The sequence below is a fragment of the Nomascus leucogenys genome, chromosome 15, assembly GCF_006542625.1.
Source record: "Nomascus leucogenys isolate Asia chromosome 15, Asia_NLE_v1, whole genome shotgun sequence".
Lineage (NCBI taxonomy): Eukaryota > Metazoa > Chordata > Mammalia > Primates > Hylobatidae > Nomascus > Nomascus leucogenys.
In genome coordinates this window covers 13,602,775-13,615,758 of record NC_044395.1, presented here as the reverse complement: position 1 = coordinate 13,615,758, position 12,984 = coordinate 13,602,775, and the positions used below count along the sequence as shown (strand labels likewise).

The 12,984-nt window shown below is 40.0% G+C and overlaps 1 protein-coding gene across 1 annotated transcript in view; it reads left to right on the top strand.

Moving 5' to 3' along the window:
• TECTA (tectorin alpha) overlaps nucleotides 1-12,984 on the top strand; it is an 85,828-nt gene that overhangs the window by 60,004 nt on the left and 12,840 nt on the right. The window contains exons 15-19 of the mRNA XM_030829024.1: nucleotides 1,084-1,364; nucleotides 4,000-4,110; nucleotides 5,640-5,842; nucleotides 7,110-7,273; nucleotides 7,720-7,968. Coding sequence (XP_030684884.1) covers nucleotides 1,084-1,364; nucleotides 4,000-4,110; nucleotides 5,640-5,842; nucleotides 7,110-7,273; nucleotides 7,720-7,968 — 1,008 coding nt within the window. The remainder of the gene's footprint in view (nucleotides 1-1,083; nucleotides 1,365-3,999; nucleotides 4,111-5,639; nucleotides 5,843-7,109; nucleotides 7,274-7,719; nucleotides 7,969-12,984) is intronic.

Genomic DNA, 12,984 nt, shown 5'->3' with positions numbered 1-12,984 from the left:
TTATAGGACTCAGAGCTGTGAAAATTCTTGGGCAATATCTTGTCCAATCTCCTTTCCTAGGTAAGACAGAGACTAAGACAGCGAATGACTGACATGAGGAGGCCCCATATATGGCAAAGCCAGGACTAGACTCCAGGATTCCTGATTTGGTGCATACTCTAGAATACCATGCACTGACCCACAGATAGAAAAGAGAGAACTTTGGACATTACATTTAGAACACTACATTGAGCCATTGTAGTGTTTCCAAAGATAGGCAAGGTTCGGTTCCTCCTGAGGAATTATGATTCTGTATGAATTTGGCTGGCCTGCCTCACTCCCTCCTTTCCTCCCTCCTTCCCTTCCCTTCCCTTCCCTTCTCTTCCCTTCCCTTCTCTTCCCTTCCCTTCCCTTCTCTTCTCTTCCCTTCTCTTCCCTTCCCTTCCCTCCTCCACTCCCCCTTCCCCTCCTCCTCTACTCTTACTTCCTTCCCCTCTTCTCCCTTCCCCTCCCCTCCTTTCCCCTCCCCTCCCATCCCCTCCCCTCCCCTCCCTCCCTTCCCCTCCCTTCCCCTCCCCTTCCTTTTTAAATAAACTATTATCAGCTGGACACCAACTTTCTTCTAATGTTTAGCTTTTGGTCCCTAATGGCTAAAGTGGAACTGGCTTAGAAAGCTTCCTTTCAAATCTTTAATTCCACCAAGTGTCATTACTATTATCATTGTTATTTGTTATATCAATACCCATTAATGGTTATTATATCAATTATATCAATCATATCAATCAATTATGTCAAAGTGTTCATGCTTACTATATCAATATCAGCCTTTCATGTGGCACTTTGGCCACTAATCCATCATTCCATTTTACCCTCACTGTATTTCAGTGATATAAACAACAGGAATCACTGTTTCACTTTCTCAGATGGATAGAATAGAGACTAGTAGTATCTTACTTGCCAAAGGTCACAAAGCTAGTGTTGGAATTGGCACAATGCACTAGCTTCAGGGGTAGCAAAACAGGTACAGATGCGATTTACCTTCCATTGGAGATCTCAGATGGCTGTTTTTGCTTCACTCAGTCTGACCAGACCTCTTGCCCCCAGCTGCAACGAACTGCAGTTCTCACAGTATGCAGCCATGTGTGACAACGTGCACATCCAGAAGATGCAGGGTGATGGCTACTGCCTGAAGCTCACCGACATGAAGGGCTTCTTCCAGCCCTGCTATGGGCTTCTTGATCCCCTCCCATTCTACGAGTCCTGCTACCTGGACGGCTGCTACAACCACAAGAAGTTCCAGCTGTGCGGCTCCCTGGCCGCCTACGGGGAGGCCTGCCGCTCCTTCGGGATCCTTAGCACCGAGTGGATTGAGAAGGAGAATTGCTGTAAGATAATTATTTTATTTCTGTGGATTCCATTTTCAGTGAAAAGAACAGCTTTGCTGGTAGCATTGCTTTTTCTAGGGATGACTGGTCTTCTCCAGATTTACTCATAGATCTGCTTCCAGGATTGGATAGTAGAGAGCTGTGAGCTGCAGCCGAGATTCAGTGGCCCCTCCCGTGGAGCCTAACCCACCTATGGTTCCTGTCCAGTTATGGAATTTGGAAAACAAACGTGGAAATATGGAGCTCTCTGGGTTGGAAGAGCCCTGGTTTAGTGGCTTATGAGGTAGAGAGACACAGTGTGGGATTCCTGATGGATTTTAGTTCCCAAACTCAGCTCCACCTTAGCTCCTTTAACATGAGGCCATCCTCTATCAGAAAGCAAAGGCACAGGGCAGGTGGAAGGCAGAGCTGGAACTGAGCTGGTTATGTCCACCTGGGCCGAAAAGAAGCTGCAGTTGGATTGACTGTGGAGAGTACATATATTAGATCAGCTGGTAAAATAAAGATATACAGAATCTTCTGGGGTTTTTTTCTGTAGTAAGAAAATTATTTTGATGTGTATTTCTATTATTCAATTTGTTCATTTTCTTACTGTGTTAATCAAATAAGAGAGCAATTATACATGTATACAAACACATATAAATGTGCCATAGACATACGTGTGTGTCCATATACATAAATGGTCACTCCCACTAGTGTGGCCAATGGAATGTGTGTTTTGTACTCTGACCCACAACACCAACCCAGTGTGTATACAGGTACCACTGTGAAAATAGGCTGGCTCCAAGACGATACACACACATTGGTAAATTTGCAGACCAAACCTGATCAAGTGTAGGAATACACTTAATTCAGAGCCTAAAAAAATGCAGTTAATTAAAATATATTTCAGTGATTTCGGAAACTGTTAACAAGCAAATTACTAGTCTCTGTTGGAAAGTAACAGAAATATTTGTTATTAGTATTTTACTCTGCTGTGTTAATAAGAATACTTTCAATGACTTTAAAAATTAACTGTTTTGAACTTTTCAAATTGTCAGGAATTTTAAAAGGTACACATATCATTAAAAAATACTCAGAGCTTCCCTCTAAGGGCATGTCTTATTTGCCAGTTGGCAGATGGACCACCACATTTGTAAATAAACATTTCCTTCCTATGGGCTATAACCTCTGCACCATCTTTCTGTTATTCTGTTTGTCATTCTCATACAGAGCTGGTGAATCATAACATTCGCTTGGTGGCTGTCATGTGCTTAGCACTGTGCTAGGTACTGGACATACTGGGCCAGTGAAAGGATCTTTATAAAAGGGAGCCTTTTGAAAATAAATATATTTAACTTATGCTGATGTCTTTCTTTCAGTTGTCTTTCCAGAAATTAAGACAGGCTGATGCTGAGCCATCCATGTACTCCTACGTAATGTAATTAGTTACCTACCAGAGGGGCGTGGCAGCTGAGTCAGAAGAGGTGTATGGAGCTGTGGGCAGCTTGAGATTTTTGTTTTGTTTTTAAACTCTTTTTTCCCTGTGTGTGTGGGTATGTGTGTCTATGGTGAGAACATGAAACTCTGTTGGTAATTTTCAAGTGTACAGTGTATTGGTACTAACTATAGCCACTTTGATGTTCAGTAGATCTCTTGAATTTATTCCTCTTGTCTAAATGAAATTTTGCATCCTTTTAAAACTCTTTTTAAAAAAACTCTTGAAGCCAACTTGGCTCATGTTGGGATTGAACAGTTGTTCCTTTAGCACTGTCCATCATATACTGTGATGAACAGGAGGAATATTCTGTCTTGATAGGCAGAGCAATTCTTTAAACAAACAAATGAACATCTAAAAGAAAATGCTCCTAATTAGTGGTTCTCAAACTGAGGCGTTGACTATCTTGCAGGTGATCTCATCTGTTACAGAAATATTGTTCATAATAACATCATGATGATACTCCACATAACATCTTTATTGTACTTATAGTTTTACCCTTTTGGCAAAACAGCACCATGAATCTAAGTCAATCCTGGTGAGTTGTGTGGAGGTTTTTCCTTTGTCTATTTTTACAAAATCAAGTAGATGATCATGGGGGAAAGTGGACCAAGAATCGGAAAGGACTAAGAAGCCCTGGTGTGGGAGACCTCTCTGGGATCTTACTGGCCCTAATATGTTCATTATTGGCACATATTTATTGTGCACAAACCATGAGGTGGTTGAATGCTGGGATGTAGAGATAAATGATATGGATGCTACTCTTTATATAAATATCAGTACAAATCATTGTGCTATAGTGTAGTAGGTGCCTTAATTGTGGTAAGATGACTGGGGTTGAGAGTATCTGTGCATTCAGTCTTCACCACTTACCTTCACTTTTGACCTTGGGCAAGTTTCAACTGTGAAATAGAGCTTATAATACTTCGCTTGAGGAGTATTTGTGAGGGTCAAAGAAGCTAATCCAGGCCCATAGCAAGCACCTATTTGCTAGCTATTGACATTATTTTCTGGAAGGTTGCCCTGTCTGTTAACTTGCAGCTGCCGTCTGACCATTTCCAATGTGATTAAAGTGGCAAGTCTGGAGTAGAACCAAATGCTACCGCATGTAGGTGTGAAAATCAAGTTGTGTATGTTTCCGTGTGTTTTTCTTTTTAGCAGGAGTGGTTGAAGATCCCTGTGTGGGGGCGGACTGTCCCAACCGAACTTGCGAGCTGGGCAACGGCAGGGAGCTGTGTGGATGCATCGAGCCACCCCCCTACGGGAATAGTGAGTGACACGGGCCACCTCCCCACCCAGAAAGGCCCTATGGGAGATGCTGCCCTGGGGAAGGACCTTGTTGCGTCCCACTTTGTGAAGCTTTCCCAAATAGTGACGCTTTCAGGAGCATTTAAGCAGAACAAGGAAGCAATCTGACTGCTTCAAGGTATAGCTACATCCTTTTCTTCAATACATTATAACACACAAATTTGTACATGAATGGAACCAGCCAGTTCCATCTGAGGCCACATTCAACATCAGAAAGTTCCAAATTGATCTTTTAGATGCACAAGGAAATAGGGTATTTTGATGCCAATATGAAAAATTAGGATGAATGTTATTTAAAGCCAGATTTATTTGACCCAAAGCTTTTTGGTCCTGAAGATATATACAACTCAAATGTCTGAAGCAAGCCATAAATAACTAGGACTCCAGGACTTGTTCCTAACTGTAGCTCCCTTGGTGTGGAAATGGCCTTGTCCACGGCTGAGCCTGCCTGGATGGCTGCTTGAAGCAGAACTGCTTTGCCTTCCGTCTCTGCTCCCCTTCCTGAACCAAATAACGCAGAGGCAGTTGCTAAATGTAACAGCATTCGGGAATGAAAATCTGGTTGACCAAAGGCTTCTTAGGAGGGGACAAGGGCTTCACCTAAACAGATAAAAATGTTTTTCTCTGTTTCTGTAGTGCTTATTAGCCGGTGTTTATATGCTCAAGAGAAAATGTCAATTGGTGCCTTGCCATGTCAAAAAGCAAGCTCCTAGGCCGGGCGCGGTGGCTCACGCTTGTAATCCCAGCACTTTGGGAGGCCGAGGCGGGCGGATCACGAGGTCAGGAGATCGAGACCACGGTGAAACCCCGTCTCTACTAAAAATACAAAAAATTAGCCGGGCGTGGTGGCGGGCGCCTGTAGTCCCAGCTACTCGGAGAGGCTGAGGCAGGAGAATGGCGTGAACCCAGGAGGCGGAGCTCGCAGTGAGCCGAGATCGCACCACTGCACTCCAGCCTGGGTGAAAGAGCAAGACTCCGTCTCAAAAAAAAAAACCAAAAAACAACAACAAAAAAAAACAAACAAACAAACAAAAAAAAGCAAGCTCCTAGTGCTCACCTGGGAATCGCTAGGGTTCTGCTGAGCTGAATCAGCAGGGGCCAGATGTGGTCTGGCCAGTGCTGCTGTCCCTTGGAGGCATGCTCTTCAGCCAGGCCACGATGTGCCAGATTTGGCATGTTCAGTATGCAGCTTACAGAAAAGTAGCTGCCACCAGCAAGGTGGGGTAAGACCTGGGTTTGTAGAGAAAAGACAGAAGACACTTAATTAGCATTTTTATCCTTTTAAAAAGGCTCTGCTAATGCCCACGTTACTGCTTTGAATGAATTCATATGCTCATTTGGTCTGATCAAAGCATAATTAGAAATGCTGCAGCCTTTGAGTGGAGATCATTTGCCCCTTCTAAAGGAGAATGGAAGTGGGATGCTTTGCTCCCACTCCTGCAGCAAGACCGACTCCACTGATTTGCCTTTCGTAATAACTGTTCCCACAGACTCACATGACATTATCGATGCAGAGGTGACCTGCAAAGCAGCCCAAATGGAAGTGTCCATATCTAAGTGCAAACTCTTCCAGCTCGGTTTTGAGAGGGAGGGCGTGAGGATCAATGACAGACAGTGCACCGGCATCGAGGGGGAAGATTTTATCTCCTTTCAGATCAACAACACCAAAGGGAATTGTGGAAACATTGTGCAGGTGAGAAAAGCAGCAGGAAAGAGCACCTGGCAGAGGCAGCGACAGCTTCGAGTGTTTGCACATTTATTGTCCTGAAAGCCAACTTCAGGGTGATCTGCTTAGAAATACGCTCCTTAGAAAACAGCAATAGGCATGTGCAACATGAAAGGCAGCAAGAGCAGTCATCATTTGATGCTAAGTGATTGACGGAGTTGAAAGAGTGATGTGTTTTTTCCTTGGTTTGGGATGCCTACTGTGGTTCTTCTGTATATGGACAGAATTGTATCTTCTTTTCTGCTGCTATTGTTCTTTGAGGGAAATACATATAGGCTTAGCTATTTCAGGGGGTAAGAGAGTCCCGAACCTCATTTAACAGGTGGCCTCAGGCCGAGTGCTATGGCTCATGCCTGTAATCCCAGCACTTTGGGAGGCCAAGGCAGAAGGACTGCTAGAGGCCAGGAATTCAAGACCAGCCCAGGCAACATCGCAAGACCCTGTCTCTATTTTAAAAACATCTAAAAATTAGCTGGGTGTGGTGACAGTGCCTGTAGTTGTGTCTGCATGGAAGGCTGACATGGGAGGATCATGAGCCCAGGAGTTCAAGGCTGCAGTGAGCTATGATTGTACCACTGCACTCCAGCCTGGGTGACAGCGAGACCCTGTTGCTAAAAACAAAACAAAACAAGACAAAAAAACAGCTGGCTTCAGAAATATAGTGAGGTCCCAACTTTTAATGTCAGATTATCCAGTGTATAGGTTAGCAAAGCATCTTGTTTCTCTTCTTTTTCCATCTTGCTGTGTGTCTTCTATTCATGGCTCTAGTCCTTAAAACTTTTACCAGAGGCTGAAAGGAGTAAGGAGGTGAAACTTGCACTTGTGTATGTTGGTCCTTGTAGGCATGTCTGGTGATGGATTTGGTGGAGAAGAGATTTTGAATTAAGCATTGAAAAAGAAGATTTCTATTACCCAGCAATGGCAATAGTTCATGCTATTCCTAGCTTGGGGTCCCACAGATAAGTGGGATCTGGTAGTGGTTAGAATTCAGCAGTAGATGAAATCACCTTCCACGGGTATTCAAGGTTATCAGACTGAAAGGTGCTGCTGATATCTATTGTAATACTTTTTTCCCCCAAGTAAATGCTAAGGCTAACTCCATGCTGATTTATACTGGCCTCTAAATTATATATGGAAAGAAGCCATTTCTCTACTTTCAGGGATATGGATTTGATATGCAAGCTACATACTCACTCCCAGATGTAATGATTTCTGACTTCCCCTTGCTCTGCAGTCCAATGGCACTCATATCATGTATAAAAACACACTCTGGATCGAAAGCGCCAACAACACTGGCAACATCATCACCAGGGACCGCACGATCAATGTGGAATTTTCATGTGCTTATGAGCTGGATATCAAGATCTCCTTGGATTCTGTTGTGAAGCCTATGCTAAGGTAAGGCGTCTCCTGGGCTGTGCACATTGCTTTTTCTTTTCCTTGACAGTTAAGGTTAGCGTAATCAAAATTGCTAGCGTTTGTCTTTGATGCCCTAGGAGAAACATAATTCACGTTTCTTGAGCCTAAATGCTTTCAACCAGCATTGTTCAATAGAACTCTCTGTGATGACAGAAATGTTGCATCTGTACTGTTTAATGTGGTGGCTACATGTGGCTGCTCAGCACTTGAAATGTGGCTCAGGAGGCTGCGGAATTGGAATTTTTAGTTTTATTTAATTTCATTTAAATGTAAATTGCCCCATGTGGCTAGCAGGTACTGTATTGGACAGCACAGCCTTAGACTTTGCTACTACATGCTTTGCTTTCCCTCTGCATTCTCAGCCTGAAAAATGGTAGGTAATTGAATTGTTTTGGGTTCCTGTCTCATAATTGTTTCCGTTTTAGTGTAATTAACCTGACAGTTCCAACCCAAGAAGGCAGCTTCATCACCAAGATGGCTCTCTACAAAAACGCCTCCTACAAACATCCTTACCGCCAGGGTGAAGTAGTGTTGACGACTCGAGATGTGCTGTATGTAGGGGTTTTTGTGGTTGGAGCTGACGCCACACATTTAATCCTAACACTCAACAAATGCTACGCCACACCCTCCCGAGATAGCAATGATAAGCTCCGATATTTCATCATTGAAGAAGGGTGAGTAGCCTCTTTATAGACAACATTCTCAGAGCTTATGTCCTCATCATTTTTTAAGGAAGGGAATGGAAACTAATATTTGTTGGCTGTCTACAAGGCCAGCATTTTGAATTTATTAATTCATTTAATTCTCAAGACAACCTATGGGGTAGATATTATAAGCCTCATTTTACAGTCAAGTAACTTGTCTAAAGTCACACAGAAATATAGTGGTAGGTACCCCAAGTCCGTGTGGCATTAACTACAGATGCTTTATTCTCAAAGTGGGGATTCTGTGCTGTTTACTTTGAACTTCAATTTGGGAAGAATGTGGAATTCTGCAAATGAAAGAATATAATGACAATAACCACAGGTTAATGAACAAGGCAGCTATACAAATAAAAAAGAAATTAACATAATAGCCTGTAGACTCAACAAGTTTCCTTTTACTCGCCACTATGTGCTTACCACCTAGTATATTTCCTGAAACATAGTGATTACACAATAAAATTTCTTGAATGAATGAATGAATGAGAAGAAAAGACTGTAGACCAACCACAGTAATTATCTTTATTAAAAGCAAAAATACTTTCTGGATACGTTAGACAGTTTACATTTATTGTAATAGATTTTATAACAATTCATTTTAACAGCTTTATTGCAAAGATAATTTATATATAATACAACTTACTTGCTTTAAGTGTAAAAATCAATGGTTTTTGGTAAATCTGCAGAGAATTGCAAGTATCACCATAATCTAATTTTAGAACATTTTTGTCACTCCAATAGTTACTTTTTATATGAATGTCTTTAAAAAATTTATTGATACATTTACATATTTATGGAGTAGATGTGATATTTTGATACATACGTTAAATGTGTAGTGCTCAGATCAGGGAATTTAGGATATCTATCACCTTGAATATGTATCTTTTCTTTGTGTGGAGCATTTCAAATCTTCTCTTCTGGCTATTTTGAAATGTACAATAAATTGTTGTTGACTATAGTCACCCTACTGTGCTGTCGAACACTAGAACTTATTCCTTTTATCTAAATGCATGTTTGCAGCCATTAACCAACCTCTCTTCATCCCAGTTTCTTTCCCAGCCTCTGGTAACTATCAGTCTACTCTGTACTTCCATGAAATCAACTTTTTAAAGCACCCACATATGAGCGAGAACCTGAGATATTTGTCTTTCTGTGCCTGGCTTATTTCATTTAACATAAGGACTTCCAGTTCTGACCATGTTGTTGCAAATGATAGGATTTTCATTTCTTTTTAAGGCTGAATAGTATTCCCTTCTGTATATATATCACATTTTCTTTATCCATTCATCCATTGATGTATACTTAGGTTGATTCCGTATCTTGGCTATTGTGAATAGTGCTGCAATAAACATGAAAGTGTAGGTATTCTTTTGATAAACTAATTTCCTTTCCTTTGGATAAATACCCAGTAGTGGCCTTGCTGGATCATGTGGTAGTTCTATTTTTAGTGTTGTATTTATTTATTTATTTATTTATTTATTTATTTATTTTGCTTGTGTGTGTGTGTGTGAAACCTCTGTAGTGTTTCCCATAATGGCTGTACTCATTTATATTCCCACCAGTAGGTAGAAGAGTTCCCCTTTCTCCATATCCTCACCAGCATTTGTTACTTTTTGTCTTTTTAATAGTAGCTATTTTAACTGGCATGACATGATATCTCATTGTGGTTTTGATTTTTATTTCCCTGATTGTTGCAGGAAGTCAGGGACCCTGAATGGAGGGACCGGCTGAAGCCATGGCGGAAGAACATAAATTGTGAATATTTCATGGACATTTATTAGTTCCCCAAATTAATACTTTTATAATTTCTTATGCCTGTCTTTACTGCAATCTCTGAACGTAAATTGTGAAGATTTCATGGATACTTATCACTTCTCCAGTCAATACTCTTGTGATTTCCTATGCCTGTCTTTACTTTAATCTCTTAATCCCATCATCTTCATAAGCTGAGGATGAATGTTGCCTCAGGACACTGTGATGATTGCATTAACTGCACAAACAATATGAAATCTGGGCACCTTGAAAAAAGAACAGGATAACAGCAATGTTCAGGGAACAAGGGAGATAACCATTAGGTCTGGCTGTCTAGGAGCCAGGCGGAACAGCGCCATATTTCTCTTCTTTCAAAAGAAAATAGGAGAAATATCGCTGAATTCTTTTTCTCAGCAAGGAACAGCCCTGAGAAAGAGAATGCATTCCTAGGGGTAGGCCTCTAAAATGGCCGCTCTGAAGACGTCTGTCTTTTACGGTTGTAGATAAGGGATGAAATAATCCCTGGTCTCCCTTAGTGCTCCCAGGCTTATTAGGATGAGGAAATTCCGCCTAATAAATTTTGATCAGACCGGTTGTCTGCTCTCAAACCCCATCTCCTGATAAGATGTTATCAATGACAGTGTGTGCCCGAAACTTCATTAGCAATTTTAATTTCACCCTGGTCCTGTGATCTTGCCCTGCCTCCATTTGCCTTGTAATAATTTATTACCTTGTGAAGCATGTGATCTCTGTGACCCACACCCTATTCATACACTCCCTCCCCTTTTGAAAATCACTAATAAAAACTTGCTAGTTTTGCGGCTTAGGGGGCATCACGGAACCTGCCGACATGTGATGTCTCCCCCAGACACCCAGCTTTAAAATTTCTCTCTTTTGTACTCTTTCCCTTTATTTCTCAGACCGGCTGACACTTAGAGAAAATAGAAAAGGACCCATGTTAAATTATCGGGCACAGGTTCCCCTGATATCTGATGATTAGTAATATTGAGCATTTTTTTCATATACCTGTTGGCCATTTGTATGTCTTCTTTTGATAAATATTTATGCAAATCCTTTGCCCACTTTTTAAAGGAATTATTTGTTTTCTTGCTGTTGAGTTGTTTGAGTTTCTTGCATATTCTGGATACTAATCCATTGCTGGATGAATAGTTGGCAAATATTTTCTTTTATTCAACAGGTTGTCTCTTCATTTTGTTGATTTTTTTTTTTTGCTGTGCAGAAACTTTTTAGTTTAATATAGTCCCATTTGTCTATTTTTGCTTTGTTGCTTGGGCTTTTGAAATCTTACCCATAAAATATTTTCCTCAACCAATGATGCAGCATGTTCACTTTGTTTTCTTCTAATAGCTTTATAGTTTCTGGTTGCACATTTAAATATTTAATCCACTTTGAGTTGATCTTTGTTTATGATGAGACACAGGGGTATAATTCAATTCTTCTGCATATGGATATCCAGTTTTCTCAGCAGCAGTTTTTGAAGAGATCATCCTTTCCCCCAGGTATGTTCTTGACATCTTTGTTGAAAATCAGTTGGCTGTAAACACATGGATTTATTTCTGAGTTCTGTTTTGTTACACTGCTCTATGTGTCTGTTTTTATACCAATACCATGCTGTTTTGGCTACTATAGCTTCACACTATACTTAAAAGTCAGGTAGTGTGATGTCTCCAGCTTTGTTCTTTTTACTGAGTATTGCTTTGGCTATTCAGGGTGTATTGTGTCTCTATACAAATTTTAGGATTTTTTTTCTATTTCTGTGAAGAATTTCATTGGTATATTGATACGGATTGTATTTAATCTGTGGATTTTTTGTGGGTAGTATGGTCACCTTAACAATTTTAATTCTCCCAATCCATAAGCATGAGATATCTTTCCATTTGTTTGTCCTCTTCAATTTCTTCCATCAGTGTTTTGTAATTTTCCTTGTAGAGATCTTTGGCTTGGTTAAATTTATTCCTAGATTTCTTATTTATCTGTAGGTGTTGTAAATGAGATTGCCTTCTTGATTTATTTTGCTGCTAGTTCATTATTGGTGTATAGAAATGCTACTGATTTTTGCATGTTGTTTTTATGTCCTGCAACTTTACTGAATTTGTTTATCTGTTCTAAGAGTTTTTGATTGAATCTTTAAATTTTTCTGTATATAAGATCATGTTATCTGCAAAGGGACAGTTTGACTTTGTTTCCCAATTTGGATGTCTTTTATTTTTTTCTCTTGCTTGGTTGAACTGGCTAGGACTTCTAGTACTATGTTAATATGAATGATGAGAGTGAGCATCCATGAATTGTTCCAGTACTTTCAGCTTTTCTCCTTTCAGTATGATATTACCTGTGGGTTTGTCGTATATGGCTTTTATTATGTTGAGGCATGTTCCTTCTGTGCCTAATTTTTTGAGGATTTTCACCATAAAGGGATGTTGAATTTTATCAAATGCTTTTTGTGCATCTATTGAGATAACCATATGGTTTTTATTGTTCATTTTTATGTGATATATGACATTTATTGATTTGTATATATGGAAACATTCTTGCATCCCTGGAATAAATCCTGCTTGATCATGGTGTATTATCTTTTTGATGTGTTGTTAGATTCAGTTTGCTAGTATTTTGTTGAGGATTTTTGCATCTATGTTTAGATATTGGCTTGTTGTGTGTGTGTGTGTGTGTGTGTGTGTGTGTGTGTGTGTGGTGTCCTGGTCTAGTTTTGATATCAGGGTAATGCTAGCCTTGTAGAATGAGCTAGGAAGAATCCCCAAATTCCTTCGTCTTCAGTTTTTTTGAAATAGTTTAGGAAGCATTGGTATTAGTTCTTCTTTGTAAGTACGGTAGAATTTAGCAGTAAAGACAACTAGTCGTGGACTTTTTTTCCTGAGACATTTTGTTCCTGATTCAATCTTGTTATTAGTTATTGGTCTGTTCAGGTTTTCTATTTCTTCCTGGTTCAACCTTGGTAGGTTTTATGTGTCCAAGAATCTATCCATTTTCTGTAGGTTTTACAAAGTGTATAATTGTTCATAACAGTCTGTAATGATTCTTTGTATTTCTGTGGTATCAGTAGTATTATCTTCTTTTTTATTTCTGATTTTACTTGGGTTTTTTGTCTTTTTTCCCCTTAAGTTAGTCTAACCAGTGCTTTATCATTTTGTTATCTTTTAAAAAACCAAATTTACATTTCATTGATTCTTTGCTTGTTTTGATCTCTACTTTATTTAGCTC